The following is a 14,969-nucleotide window of genomic DNA, read 5'->3' as shown; positions in this document are numbered from 1 at the left end:
TTACCTGTCTGCACACCTGCTTGGCCCACATGGATGGAGATGCACTCTCTCTGAACAGAAACAATAACATACAGGTGAAAGGTAAGGTGTACACTAACTTTTGCATAAGCCGTTGGTTTAATACCCACTGCAGTCCCACCAGCTCCATAATTTGACTGAAACTAACAGATACTATCTCTTTTCGCTGATGATATCCTGTCGTTTGTAACTGACCTATTAACCTTGTTACCCTTATTACTTCACTGCCTGTCACAGTACAGAGCAGCTTCCAGTTATAACACACTACAGGTGAGATTCTGCCATTGGATGATCAAGATAGAAACATCAGGTCTTATGATGAAATGGGACACCAAGTCCATGTTGTGTTTATGGCCTGTTCTTTTCTTCCTGTAACAGTGCAAATATGTTAACACGTGTTGTGGTTTGGTGATACATCAATAAAGTTTGATTGGTTGGTGGATTGAATATTGTTGTTGTTGTTATAGCCAATAACTGATATTTACCAATATTGATGTTGGTAAAAACAAAAAAAACCCCACCAATCTGAGATGGTGTGTTGAGGTAGTTCAGGAAGAAAGAGTGGCACAATCGAGAGAAAAGACGACCATGAAGAGGATCAAGGGATGGAGGGCCCGTGATCAAAATAAGTACATTTTGTCTGTTTTTTTGATCAAAAACAGGAAGAGAGACATAAAAGAAGAGAGTCCAAAGAAAACAATATTACTTGGGTCTTGAAAGATCGTTCAAGATGCTCTGAAAATGCCAGCAGCTAATGAGTGAATATCGGCCGATACTGATATTGATGCTGATACAGCGTGCATCTCGAGCAAAAAAAACCCCCCAAAAAACTAAAAGAAAAATATTTAAAAAAAGTATTTTACTGTGAAATAAAAGCCAACAGTCAAATAAACATTCACTGTTTACAAAAAGGATTTCTGTTTTGGCTTCTCTGCCTCTGTACAAATCAAGCGTGCTGTGTAAACCCGTCTGATGATCCCCTCTATTAGCCGTTGCTCTTGTTCTCAGTTCTCCTGGCTGTTGAAAGTAAATAATGTCAAAACACGACAGGCTTATCCCAACACTGTACTTTTGCATTTTCTAAGTGCTTCCCCGCCGTCAAGTCTCTACATGTTGAGAATTTCAGCTTTTGTTTTCCCTGGAGGAGGAACATCCCCTGAGATGATTTTTGAAGCCGTTGAGTGACATGTGAGAAACAGGGGGAGACCAAAGTTTGAGGTATGAATATCTATTCAATAAAAAAAGAAAATAAGATAACCTTAAAGGTTTGCAGAGGGTAAGTTTTAACCTAAAATCTTATTTTTCTGAGTTGAAAAAGGAAGCTTTGAACACTTCCTGGCTCTCAGCCTGTCAGTGATTATGAAATCATAAAACCATTAACGCTCACAGAGCAAAGAGTTATATAAGGACATCATTAGGGCCTACTTAATGTTGCAGGTTTGTTCATTGGCACACACAAAAAAAGTATTTTTTGGCATTTGGAATAAAGATTTTAGGATGTGTTGCAGCTTTGATAACAATCAAATCTTATCATTTACACCTTTGTTTGCAAAACAAAAACACTAATTCCAGCGATTTAGAGGAAGAAGGTACAGACACATCCAGGAAATGGAGCATATCACTAAATATAAAAGGTTTCCAGGTTAACTTTACACTTCTGCCATGAACTGAAAATGGTCTTACCATGTTGCCTCAGATGATAGAATTTGCTTTTTTGCAGGATTTAAGTTGTAGCTCCTCACTGTTCCCCTGCTCTGGGAGGTAATCCTCGCTCCACCAGCACAGCTCCGCTCTGTCCCGCCTGCTGCCAGACGCTCTTTATACCTGCAGACAAGCTCACCGTGCTGTCAGGCCGATCAGGTTTTTTTTGTTTTTCAGTGTCTACGGGAGAGGAGGGAGTAGAAATATGACGAGGGATGGAAACATTTCGCCTCATTTATATTGTTTAAATGCACACTAATCTGCGCAATAAACTCACTGCTCATGAAAATTTGTTTGTATTTATCAATTTTGAGTGTTTCAGCTTTAAAATTTTTGACCATATGGTGAGACCTTTAGTTTAATACCACACTGTCATATGATTCAAACCTGCTTCATTGCTACAAACTACAACAGAATAAAATATCTGTCACACAGAATCCTTTACTTTGGACACTCAGTTAAAACTTATAAACTCTCACTTTTTGTGAGTTGTCTTTGATGCTTTAAATTCATGGCTGTATTATTCTGGATTATTGACCAAATTACCATCAAACAAACAACCTTGGTGCCTGCATGGGTTAAAGTAGGCTGCAGCTGCACTATGACAATAGTCAACTGCTTTGTTTCATTTCTGTTTCAGTGTGTCAAGATGAGGAGGCGCCTTTGTTTTCACTTTCTGACCTTTCAAAATAAAGGTGGAAGTTTCACAGTCTTATTTTGAAAACAGAAACAGTGCTGCATCTGGGTGTCACCAGGTGTACACTGTGTTCACACTGTGAACACATTTTATCTGTCCAATCTGAATCAAACTTAACTTTCACTAAAAATATTCATTTTTTCCACTTTGACTTGAATAATAATTATTTGGTTTTACTTTTAATATTTTTTCTTTTATGTTTACTTTCATTCTTTTTTTTTTACTATAACTTGAATTTGTTTTGTAAAGTTACGTAAATTCTCAAAACAAAACAAAAAAAACCTTTTACTTGAATTATTATATGTATATATATTTTTTGTTTTGCTTTGTTCTTATTCATCTCATCAGCAGAATAATTTCTGCCTTAAGCCTGTACCAGCTGAGTGTGTGTTTTTTTTAGGATACTTCTTGCTTTTGGAAACCTTGGCCCTATTTTTATTATCCATTTATATTAGATCTAAAATTTGCAAAGTTTGATATGGAAAAGGATTAAGGCCACTGAAAAAAAAACCTCATTTTTTTTGTTTTATTACCATTTTTTCCTGAGATTAAAGTCAGCATTCAGACTTCTTTTCAAGAAAAAAATAGTAACACAAAAATTGGGATTTTTTTAAAACTGATTTATTTATTTTTTAACAATGGCCCTAATCCTCCTCCGTAGCTTTAGGATTGCTGTGAAATAGATTCTTGATTTTGTCACTGAGATTGTTCTTCTAAGTGTTACTGTGTGTTTTACAAAGTCTGATTCTCTACACGTTAACTCTACAGATGTGACTGATTGAAGCCATTTTTTGCCAGGGCATCAGAGACTTATCTGAGAACTCAAGGATTAAATACTCAAAACCTGGTTCACTAAAGGATTGCATGGCCTTTGCACCCTCTAAAAGACATCTTCTGATTCAAAAGGCACATGCAAAGGGTTAACTGCACACCTCCAGGAATGGTGAGGACTTTCCTTCTTCCTGCAGCTTATCATATAATGTGTGTGGATTTCCTTTAGCACCATAAGGATGATGAGACTTTGATTGGGGGCAAAATGAAAGCAGACTGTGCAGAGCTGCAGAGCTTTGTGGGCGTATTTGTGTTGTAATACCATGAGAGGAATTTGTTTTCTGAATGAGACCTTGAGACGAAGCAGATAGAGGAGAAAAATGATGCCCCATTCTTCATGCTAGCAGCAGCCACACTAAACGGATCTCAGCGTGGATTCCTTACCTCAGTGTTTTGTTCACAGACAGACCACAGCTGAAACGTTTCAGTTCTTGGTGTGTTTATTCACTTCCCAGGCAACAGTGATGTTATGACTTCGTATCCTAACATTCATGTCCAAATCCATAAGCTGAGAAATGTGAAATCAAATCACATGCACCTCAAACTTACTACTTTGCGATTTAGCATTTGTGCTGGATGGAAGGACAAAGAATCAACTGTTACAGTTCAGTCATTTTTCTAAAACCATAATTATCTCTAAATATATATTCTGAGAGCAACAATAAGAATTGAACTTTATGATAAAGTGATTTAAATCTAAAAGCACAGTTTACAGGAAGAATTACAAAAAGGGCTGAATTACTGACCCATTAATGACCTTGCAAATGCCAAAGAGTACACTCCGTAATAAGCCAACGTCACTATCATCAATGGTTGGCAGCGTGGATGTTCAACGTAGGCCAAAGTCATAAGGCGAATAGCAGCAACCGGAGTCTACATGGGCTCCTTCTTTTACGTTCCTCAAGATGAGTAGAAATATATTGCACTTTGAAGACAAACTGAAAAAATAATCTCACAGGTAACGACAGCAACAAGTACCACCGAAGAGAGTCATGCATGTGATGATGGGCTCGTGGAAGCCTCTTTTGAGATGACATCTACCGGGGTGAAGCTGAATCTCTGTTGCAGTCTTAAAGTTGAGGTTGAACCGTCCTGCAGAGGGCGTGTCAAACTTCTGCTCTTCATTTGAGAGAACCTATTTGCATACTGTGGAGCAAACATCCCCCTCTGTGGCTCTGTTTTAGTGGCATTTCAGCAAAATCTAGCTGCCTGTTCTTCTGTCTGTGGTTCCTCTATTGGTTCTTCTTCTTGGCAAACATCACTTTTCTCGAAGGACGCACACTCCAGCGTCACACCGCTGTGTCGCCATTGATGTGACAACCTCCCAGGAGTCAATCACGGGGTCGTAACATTCGATACTGCTGAGGAGAGAGTTCCCGTCATAGCTAGGGAGAGAAACGGAGGAAGCGAGAGTTAACCACCTCAATCAGCACTGTGGTTGTGAGCTGTACACAAGTGAAATCAGCGTATCATTCAAGTTTGTAACTGATTTCAAAGTCAGCATTAATGCCCTCTGAAGTCAGCATTTTCTGAGGAAAACACGTGGTTTTCTGAGGTAATTGATTGGTTTTAGTAGCATTTACTGATCAAAAAAGACAGAGTCTCTTGGCTTTCCAAGAACAGCTCTGAAAAGTGTAAACAAAACAACAAACCAACAGTTAGCAGGGAGTAATAGACCTCTAGTTTTAAAAAAAAACAGCAGATATTTTTCTTTTAAGTTATTTTTCTTGGCTTTTTGCCTTTATTCAGACAATGGAGGACAGTGGATAGAGCAGGGGACAGGTGGGAGTGGGGAGTGATGCGGGAGACAGACCACAGGCTCAATTCAAATCCAGCAATATGTGTGGGGGCTGCGACCTAGACCACTAGGCAGAGATGTTCACAGGTCTTTTGTTGCAAGTCCAAGTCAAGTCACAGGTCTTAGGTCACAATTCCAAGACAAGTCTCAAGTCTTAGGTTACAAGTCTTTGGTCAGGAGCCCAAGTCAAGTCTCTGGACTTTGGTCACAAGATTAGGTCAAGTCCCAAGTCTTAGATCACAAGTCAAGCCAAGTCTCAAGTCTTAGATCACAAGTTCAAGCCAAGTCTCAAGTCTTAGATCACAAGTTCAAGCCAAGTCTCAAGTCTTTGGTCACAAGTTCGATTTAAGTCTCAAGTCTTTAGTCACAAGTCCAAGTAAAGCCTCAAGTATTTGGTCACAAGTCCAAGCCAAGTCCCAAGTCTTAGGTCAAGGTCCAAGCCAAGTCTCAAGTCTTTGGTCACAAGTTTGAGTCAAGTCTTTGGTCTTAATTCTTAGGTCACAAGTCCAAGTTAAGTCTTTAGTCTTTTGTCACAAGTCCAAGTCAAGTATCAAGTCTTAGGTCAAGAGTCTATGTCAAGTATCAAATCCCAAAAAATATGTCTGTTGAGTTTTTACCATCTGCTGCTTCCTGGTGTACTAAGAATACTGCACAACTATATCTATGACATTCATTCAAAGCATTCACTGTATTGTTATCACTCCTATCTATTAGCAAACACTATCAGTACTGATTAGTTGTTTGTTACATGATCCTATCCGGGTGAGTTTTGAGGTGCCTGATAAAATTTGGATCAAGTATCTTTGATCCGGATCCTGCAGACTTTGCAATCAGCTCTCCTTTTGTTGGTGCTGTCCAGTTTTTATAACCAAATGTTATGACAAATGGTACAGCAGCAGCTGCAGGTCTGCCACCAGTCGCCATTGTCGTTATCTGATGTACAAGTGAAACCACTTAATGCTGCGAGGCACACACCCAATGTGTAAAGTGGTTACCATGGTTACCGCGCAAAAAAAGGAAGGTTTCCTTAATCTTAATACGCCAAAAAAAGAAAACATGATGATTGTTCACGAGTCCCAAAACACGTGTTAGAGTCGAGTCTAAAGTCTCTGTGCGCGACTTGAGTGTGACTCGAGTTAGAGTTGCAAACTTGAGTCCCCATCTCTGCCACAAGGTCAATCCACGCTTCAACAACAGACATTTCAAGGGCAAAGATTCTGCATGAGCCTGGATCAACTTGACATGAAAACATGAACAAAGGAAATCAGGACACTTCTCTTACCCAGCGATGGCGTACAAGCGTCCTCGGAGAACTGTCGCTCCTACGTAACACCTTGGAGTGGTCATACTGGCGACAGTGGTCCAGTAGTCTGTTCTGATGTTGTAAACCTCGACTGAGTCCAGATGTGACACTCCATCAAAACCTCCCACGACGTAGATGTGATCATTGAGTAATGCCACGCCAGCTCCTGGAAACAGCAAAGAAAGGCTTCAGACAAACACAGAAACTCACACACACAAAGGTTTAACATTTGACTTCTGTTTTCTCACCTACCTGACCGCTTGGTGGCCATTGGGGTCACACTGGTCCAGTGGCCTGTGTGTGGGTCGTACCGCTCCACTGAGTTCAGGATGTTTAGTCCGTCGTATCCACCTGTGAGAAGGCGTCAAAGAAAACATGAGTGGGGGGCTGAAACAATTTTATGATGATCAGCAAGACGATTTTCAAGAAAACACAAAAATGTTCTCTATTTTCACACCTCATCTGCAACTTCTTTTATTAACAGTAAACTGAATGTGATCAGATTCTGAAATATAGACTGTGAATAAAATGAGAATTAGAAGCCATCTTCTTTCCCACAGGAATCTGTGTTTGACATTTCATGATCAAAAAGTTTAACCTCTTGATCCAAAAACCGATTATCTATCCTCGCGTCATCAGAGCTTTTTTTTTTTGACGTGGTCTCAGACTGTTTGAGCTGAGACACTCTGAGTTGTTTCAAGCTTTAATGTTGTTATCTTAGAGTGTGTCTTCAAGTCCCTTCATTATTAATTGAGAGTCTCTCAGAGTCAGCCAACCATCAAAGTGTTTAAAAAAGGAGTGATGGGTGAAGACTAGACCTAAATGGATCAGAGCTGAAGAAATGGGCTGAGGTCTGACTCATCCAGCAGATGAAAAGTGGTTCGCAAAGAAAACATTTTCCTCAGTTCTGGAGAGTATAATATTGGCTGTTCCCAGGAGGAAAAGTCACCCAGCGGGACTGATGTGATGTAGGAAAAGTTAAGTTGGAGGGGTCATTGTTTTCTCATCAGAATTGTTCAACATTTGTGCCCGTCATAAATCTGTACTTGGTTGTAAGAAACGTTACTGGTGTGTTAAGAGTTTTAGCATTTAATAAATCATTTTAGTCACTTTTAAGCTTCTTTAACCATTTGGTTTCTTGGGCTCCAGGAACTACATCATCAGAATGAGAGATCAGGATCATGTGTCCGTACCTAGACAATAAATGAGTCCGCTGGCCACCACTAAACCAGCACCTTCTCTAGCTGTCTGCATATCTCCCAGCATGCTCCACTGGTCAATGTTTGGGTCATACCGCTCCATGCTGGTGTGACGCCGACTGCCGTCAAAGCCCCCAGCGACATAAATCATGTCTATCGAGAAAACCACACAAGAAGGAAACAAATTAAAGGGTAAGTGTTTAAGTTTCAGCGGAAGAATCAAACTGCGTGAAGACCACTTACCTCCGAGTGTTGTGGCTCCCGCGAGGCCACGTCGTACATTCATAGTGGCGACTGTGTACCACACTCCGTCCTCGTCTGCTGTGTAGTCCAAACACTCCACAGAGCTGAGCCTTGAGCGACCGTCGTAGCCTCCGATCACATAAACTCGATCGTGGAGTGAGACTGTGGCAACGTAACGTCTTTTTCTCGCAATGTTCTGTTGAAGACAAAGCTCTGCTTCAGCCACACTCAGATGAACATCCATACTTTAAAGGTCCCATATTATGCAAAAATCACTTTATTGAGTCTTTTAGTGAAATTTGTGGGTCTTTGGCTTTCCTCCCAGCCCACAAAATGTGATATTTAATGACAAAACCTGTACTTAGTAGTGCTTGTGAATGTAAAATCCTGACCTAAAACCAGCTGTTTGGAATTTCCGGGATTTGCCGGCGTCAGCGATTCCCTTTTTTGACCAATCAGGAGCAAGTCTGACCTGATTGGTCCACTGGAGCAGATACCCCCGAACCCCCTCCCCACCCACTCCTCTTTGGAGAATGCCAAAGTTGAAGAGCCATCACTGCTCTGTTTTTGGCTGTAAACAGCCACATAGTTCCATGCACAAGCTTCCCATCTCGGAAGAAGACAAGACTAAGTGGCTAGAGTTCATTTATCAAGGAAATGTGCCAGCTACACTCAGTAAAACTGTGCATGTGTGTGCTAGTCACTTCACGGCCGACTGTTTTTCCAACTTTGGACAGTACAACAGAGGGCCAGCAAATATACTGGTCCTGAATCCAGGCGCATTACCAACCATACGCCAACAAACCTTGGACCCTGGAAATGTGAGTATTTTAAATGCTGTGTGCTGTGGAGCAGATGTAAGAGCTTTTCCTCAGTGTCCCCCCTGTCTCTGTGTTAGCTTCAGGATGCTAACTTTAGCTGCAGTTAGCCTGTTGTTTTAGCCTGTAATGTTACGGTAAACAAGCTTCGCTGTTTTCTAAACATTGTGCACTCGGAGCTCGTGGCGCCGCTCACAGTGACGCTGAAGAGTGGAGCAGTATCAGCGGTGGCTCATTTACATATGAAGGTCACGCCCACTAAATCAGAGCGTTCTGAACAGAGGGGCTATGAGAGCCTGGAAACAATGCTGCTGTGCTTGATTTATTGGCTTTTTGGACCAAACATGTCACTACCATTTCATGAAGACATCAATGATCCGTATTAAACTGCAGAAAAGGAGCAGAATATGGGACCTTTAAAACTGATCCATACTCACTGGAAGGAAGCTCCACTCTTGTGTTTTCGGATCGTATTTCTCGACTATATCTATTGGCGACTGTTGGCTGCCAAACCCTCCTATAACCAACAGGACTTCTTTGGCACCTGAAGGGAAATAAAAACATTTTAACTGTATGTGCTGATAACAGAGCAGAAACTGAGACATGCTTACATCTCTGCTGCAATAAAAAACAAGAACACCCACCTAATCTGGCTTGTGTGCGCGGGCCCTGCATCTCACTCCTCAGCTCGGGTCTTAAGTGGAATTTCTTGGCTTCGTCAACAAGGTCTCGGCATGGCAGGCTACACCGTATGAGGGGCTGAAACGTGTCAAAACTTGCTTAATTACTGCGGGAACAGTGATGAAAATGTCAACACGTAATCCTTCGCTGGAAACACGGCGTGTGATTAGCTGTGTGTCTTCTGGCTCACCTCGGCATCAATAACATCTGTAATGTAGCGGGGGGTCAGGAGTGGTAATCGGACAAACTCCAGCATGTCTGGCAGGTAGGGCTCCCTCTCCTTTCGGTTGTGTTTGACCCAGTTTAGCACGGCCTCAAACACAGGCTCCTCCGAGTCCACCTTCACACAGACAACACCAACAGTGAGGAGAAATACAGCTTCATTAATGAATTAAACACTCAGCTGACAACAGATGTTAGAGATATTTCACTTTTTCAATCAGAAATGTGCTGATTGAATTTGTAATTGTGCTGCCCTTGCATGTACTTTTGGGATTACAAAACATGATGTCAAAAATTCAGACTAATTTACGCTGGAAATCACAAGTTCTCATGGTAAAAATTAAAAAAAGAACACATATACTTTTACTTCGGGGAAACTATGCATGTTTATGATTAAAATGTAAGATCTGGTATTATTTCAAAAACAATAAAAACAACAGGAAGAAAGCTTGGAGAGAATTGATGATCTATAACTCTGCGTGTGATAATAACTGTGTTTTCACACAGCCAGGCGTGTGGTTGGGATGAGGAATTTCCTGAGCACAAAGGTAAACTTAAATCAAGTTTTCTTCTCTGCAATTTCATTGTCAGACCCAAATCCGCGTAAGTGAGCGGAGCCGGTGGGGGGCCACGCTGACTGAGGTTACAGCAGGCTGGTACACGCTTCTCTCTTCTCTCTGAGGCGTTTAAATCATTTTAAGAAAGCTGTGAAAGTCAGGATCAGTCTATGTTCAAGTCGCTTTAAGGCATCGTAACACCAAATCTAATCGTTATGTTTTTGACATGAAGTTCCAAGTCTAAGGACTATGGGTGATAGGAATTTCTGTCCTGCTGCCCCAAGTTTGTGGAATACTCTCCCTGACACTCTTAAGAGCAACACAATCTACTAGGGCTGGCACGATATGCTATTCTCGCGATTTGATTCTATTGTAATTTTGGGGTGCCAATTCGATTTGAAAATTGCGATTCTTTGATATTTACAATTTTTGCAATTTTTAGTTTTTTTAACAGCAGAACATGTGAAAAAGTTAAATAATGATGATAACATCTACAGACTATATCAGGAGCCATATTTTCCCATAGAATGCACATCATGGGAATCAGAGAGACCTTTCACCCTCTGCTGGAGGTAACTTTTTTCCAATCCAGTTTATAAAACAAGGACTAAAGTGAGGAATTTGAATTTGAAAAAAAAAGACAAAGCACCCCAATTTTGATTGGAAAGTGAAATAAAAAATCCTGATTTATCGATTTTCAATTTTTTCTCCCACCTGGACAATCTACTGACTGTTTTAAAAAGAGGCGAAAGACATTTCTTTTTAGCAAAGCTTTCAGCTGCTTCTGAGATTGTCTGTCACATGAAACTGTCTTTAGTTTTTTTTTTAATTGTTTTTTAACCGTTTTATTGCTCCTTTTTTATCTTTTCTAATTTCTTATTTTCTGTTTTTATGATGCTGTAGCGCTTTGAGATCTCTTGATGAAAAGGGCTTTATAATTAAAATGTTATATATTACTATTAAAAGTATTATTATTAGTAGTATTAGTGTTGTTAGGCGATTAAAAAAAATTATCTAATTAGTTACAGGGTTTGTAATTAATTAATCTAATTAATGGCATTTTAATCTCATATCTGCTTAAGGTCCCCAAATAAAGAATTTGAATTCTAGGACATTACAAAATTGTAGTGCATGACTAATTGATGAATAGAAAAAAGAAATGATTTGTAAATCCACATTTTTTAAAATCTGATTACAACCATTTACTGCATCAAAAAGTAAATTATGTTTTTCAACGGGGGGGGGGGGGGGGGGGGGGGGGGGTGTCAGGGTTTGGCAGAGCTTGTCAATCAAAATCATGCTCGTCAACTACTGTGGGTGAGAGCTGTGCGCTCTTTGGATGAGAGCTCAGCATGGATATAAGGAGAAGATGTGAGATGACAGTCATAACGCAAGTCAAAAAAGTTCAGGCAGCTCAAACTGAGGATGTGACACTGTAGTCCTGAGAGAATAAGCGGTGTGGTCGTGAGAAAAGACGACGGAGATCATGGAGGGGGTCAAAGGATGGAGAGCTGAGATGAACACAATCGAAAAAAAAGTACATTTTGTCTGTTTTTTGATCAAAAACAAGAAGAGAGACATGAAAGATGAGAATCCACTCTTCTTTGGTAGTTTTGGTGTTTACACAGTCATAGAAAACAATGTTATTTGGGTCTTGGAAGATCGTCCAAGATGCGCCGGCAGCCAATGAGTTAATCGCTTTAATTTTTATAACCCATTAATTTGCGGTGTAATTAATTAATCTAATTAACACATTACAGTGACGGCCCTTATTATTATTAATGTTATTTAGGTTTCAGGATTTCACAGGATACCCAGTCCCTACACCATGCAGCTTCCCTACCTGGATCTCATCACACTTTATGAGCTTCTCCACTTCAGTCTGGCTGAGCAGCATGAACTCTTCGTGCTGAACCACCTCAGAAAAATGCTTCTGGGAGAAGAGCTCAGCAGCCTGCATCAAGTCCAAGCAGTTGTGAGTTTCAGCGAAGTCCCGGATACCCAAACAGTTTGAGGGATCGAGCTGGCTCTCCAAAAAATCACAACACGCTCTCTTCACCCCTGAGGAGAACAACACATACATCTGTACACACACACTGGTACACATGTATCGTTTGAATAGAGATTAATCTCTGGAGACAGGATCCTCATGTCACTCAACAGCTGCTGATTAGGAAATGGAGTTGTTCATTTCTGAAGTGGTGTCATGTCGTGCCTCGGGGTGTCAGTAGAGATAATTCTTCCTGACACAGCAATGAATAAAGTTTAATACCTGACTAATGCTGGGATCACTCACAGCAGCGTATAACAATAAATCCTAATTATGTTAATTAAACTAACAGGACTTGGACTTGTGTAAACAGCATAAAAGGATGGAAGGACAAGCTTAAATTCAGAATAATTAATTCACTGAAGCTTTTAAAGCACTGTGTGCTCATTAAGAATGAGTCTTGGTTACTGTTGCTAGCATTACTAACAGTCTTTGCAGACTGTGCTGACTCAAACTCTACAAAAAAAAAGGGATACAACCCACATCCCACGCTCACAAACATCGCACTTTGAGTCAGAAGGTGTTTGATTTCTCACAACTAACGCTCGGAAATGTTCACATCTGTACAGACAGGAGAAAACACACATTGTATGGTCGTTTCTCAGAGGAACACGACAGATTCCTCTCCTGTATGTTAGTCTAAACTTTTTGGTTTCCACATCATTACATAATCAGGGTATCAAACAACAAAAAAGAAGGACGTTTTTTTCTTTGACCAGTTTTTAAAGTTAAACTAATTTGGCTTGAATCCGCTTCTGATACGACAGGGCCTCACCCTTTTTTTTTGGTAGTTTCTCTTAAAATACCAACTATTACTCATGACCCTAAACATTGAGATTTTTATTCAATCAAAACTTTAATGACGCCACATAATTCTGTTTTTTCAGATTCTGTCAACGTGTGCTCACCATGGTATCTGTTGGCCTATGCACACACTTTTTAAATCATGACACAATCAGGGCAATCACCCAAACCCTCACCCTAAGACACTCCTCAACTTACCTTTGAGCTGCAGCAGGCACGCAGCAGGAAGCAGCTCTTGTACGTTCTCCACTGTGACTAACACTGTTTCTGTGTAGACAAAGTCCAGCAGGATTTCCATCGTCGATGCAGTCAGCCCCTGGATGTCCACAAAAGATTTCCCCTTCTCTGCAAGCTACAGAAACATAAGAGGAATCCATAAGGTGGACTGATAAGACACAGATTATTGATGGACTGCAGCAACAAAGAGTAACACAAAAATCAACAAACTCTTCCTCAGAGCTCCAAAAATGGAATAAACGCATCATATTCTGCTTCGTTTCTGCACATTTTCTTGCGACAAAGGACAACAGAAACCCATTTTTCCTTTTACTCCAACATTTGAGCGTTACCTCGCTAGTGAACATAGCACAAAAGTAATCACTGCAGGCAGCTAAGACGATACGATGAGCCGGGAAATCTGTGTTCTCCACCCTCAGAGTGATATCGCAGAGCGTGTTGCTCTTGCGGAGTGAGTTCATTGCGTTGAGAATGGATTTTGCATGCGAGTTGGTCATGATGTCCTTGGGAGCCATGGCGCCTTGAGAGTCTTTCAAAGATCTCAAACTACTCCAGGAATCTAAAACAGAAAGAAAAGAAAGGCTTTGCATCAATAACCTGTTCATACTGTTCTTTGTTTAAGTAAAAACATAAGGTTAGACAGCTTTTGTGCAAATAAATGTTCAGAAAGGGAGTAAGTAAACAGGAGACTTGTTTAAGTTTTAGACAAAGATTATAGTAAAGAAGAAAAGTTAGGAAGCACTAACAAAGATGGGGAGTTAACCATGCATTCAGAAAGAATTCAGACCCTGTCTTTTTATTAACTTCTGTTATGTTACAGCCTAATGCAACAATTGTAAACATCAGCCTAAAGCCGTTTTGGGTATGATGCCACAAGATTTTCAAACCTGGACTGAGATTTTTTGGCATTTTTCTTTTCAAATCCTCTCAACTTTATTAAAACAATTTTAGCATCAGGCTGCAATATAACAAAAGTGAAGGTGGTCTAATCACTTTATGAATGCACTATGTGCATGTACCTATGCATGTTCTGGCTTGAATAGAATTATTTACATTGTTTACAGCAGACGAAATTATACCATTTACCTGTCAGCATAATAAGATGATATGCACAGCATCTGATTTTCCATTTAAAAGTAACATGACTTTTACATTAAAATACCCACTATGTGTCAATACTTTTCTGTTACTTCAGTAAAATTCTGATTTCAGCACTTTCACTTCTGATGAGGTATTTTGCATGGAGGTATTGCTAAAGTAACTTACCGTTAAATGATTTGAACACTTTTTCCACCACTGGGAGGCAATAACTATAGCTACACATTAGCAAAGCAGCAGCCAACGACAGCTGAGGGCTAACGCCAACGCCAGACAACAACAACTAGGAAAACACAGCAGTGTGAGGTGAGCTGGAGGCCAGAAGAAGACAACACATGAAGCGACACACACAGAAGAACTTGTCATGAATTTACATAATACCTGTCGCTGCTGTACGGCTGATTCAAAACGTTTAGCTTTAAGTTGCGTTGCGAGCTAACGTTAGTAGCCACAAAGTCCCTTGTCCCAGTTCTTGTTGTCAGTCACAATGCCTGAAGAAAAGCCACTGAGCCAACAGCTAATCCATCCTGATCTCAGATTATTCACACTATTCACGACCTCACGGAGGGCTAATGTCTCTGAAATGTAACAATATCATATCATCACCCTCACCGACATGGGTTTCACGACCTGATACATTCGTTGACTAACAGCAGCAGGCTTCACAGATAGGACGTAAACACAGCATTACGTTAGTGTACGTAAGAGCGTT

The 14,969-nt window shown here is 40.5% G+C and overlaps 1 protein-coding gene across 2 annotated transcripts; it reads right to left on the bottom strand.

Annotated features, from left to right (window-relative positions):
- Nucleotides 1-3,669: 3,669 nt before the first annotated feature.
- On the bottom strand, nt 3,670-14,964 carry klhl12 (kelch-like family member 12). Of its 2 annotated transcripts, XM_074682309.1 has the most exons (13): nt 14,639-14,964; nt 14,426-14,540; nt 13,492-13,718; nt 13,121-13,274; nt 11,912-12,129; nt 9,480-9,629; nt 9,253-9,367; nt 9,046-9,152; nt 7,791-7,986; nt 7,542-7,700; nt 6,601-6,699; nt 6,328-6,514; nt 3,670-4,632 (listed from the first exon to the last, which is right to left on the bottom strand). In XM_074682309.1, exons 2-13 carry the CDS (start codon nt 14,481-14,483, stop codon nt 4,506-4,508), a joined length of 1,797 nt encoding a protein of 598 aa, XP_074538410.1. In that variant the 5' UTR covers nt 14,484-14,540; nt 14,639-14,964; the 3' UTR covers nt 3,670-4,505. The 2 variants fall into 2 exon arrangements, with proteins under 2 accessions (XP_074538410.1, XP_074538411.1); XM_074682310.1 differs by lacking the exon at nt 14,426-14,540.
- Nucleotides 14,965-14,969: the final 5 nt, after the last annotated feature.

This window comes from Halichoeres trimaculatus, unplaced genomic scaffold, assembly GCF_033239565.1.
Source record: "Halichoeres trimaculatus isolate MK-OKI-2021-1 unplaced genomic scaffold, fHalTri1.1 fHalTri1_scaffold_11, whole genome shotgun sequence".
Taxonomy (NCBI): Eukaryota; Metazoa; Chordata; class Actinopteri; order Labriformes; family Labridae; genus Halichoeres; species Halichoeres trimaculatus.
Note: the sequence above shows the minus strand (reverse complement) of the source record. Positions and strands in the feature narration are given on the sequence as shown.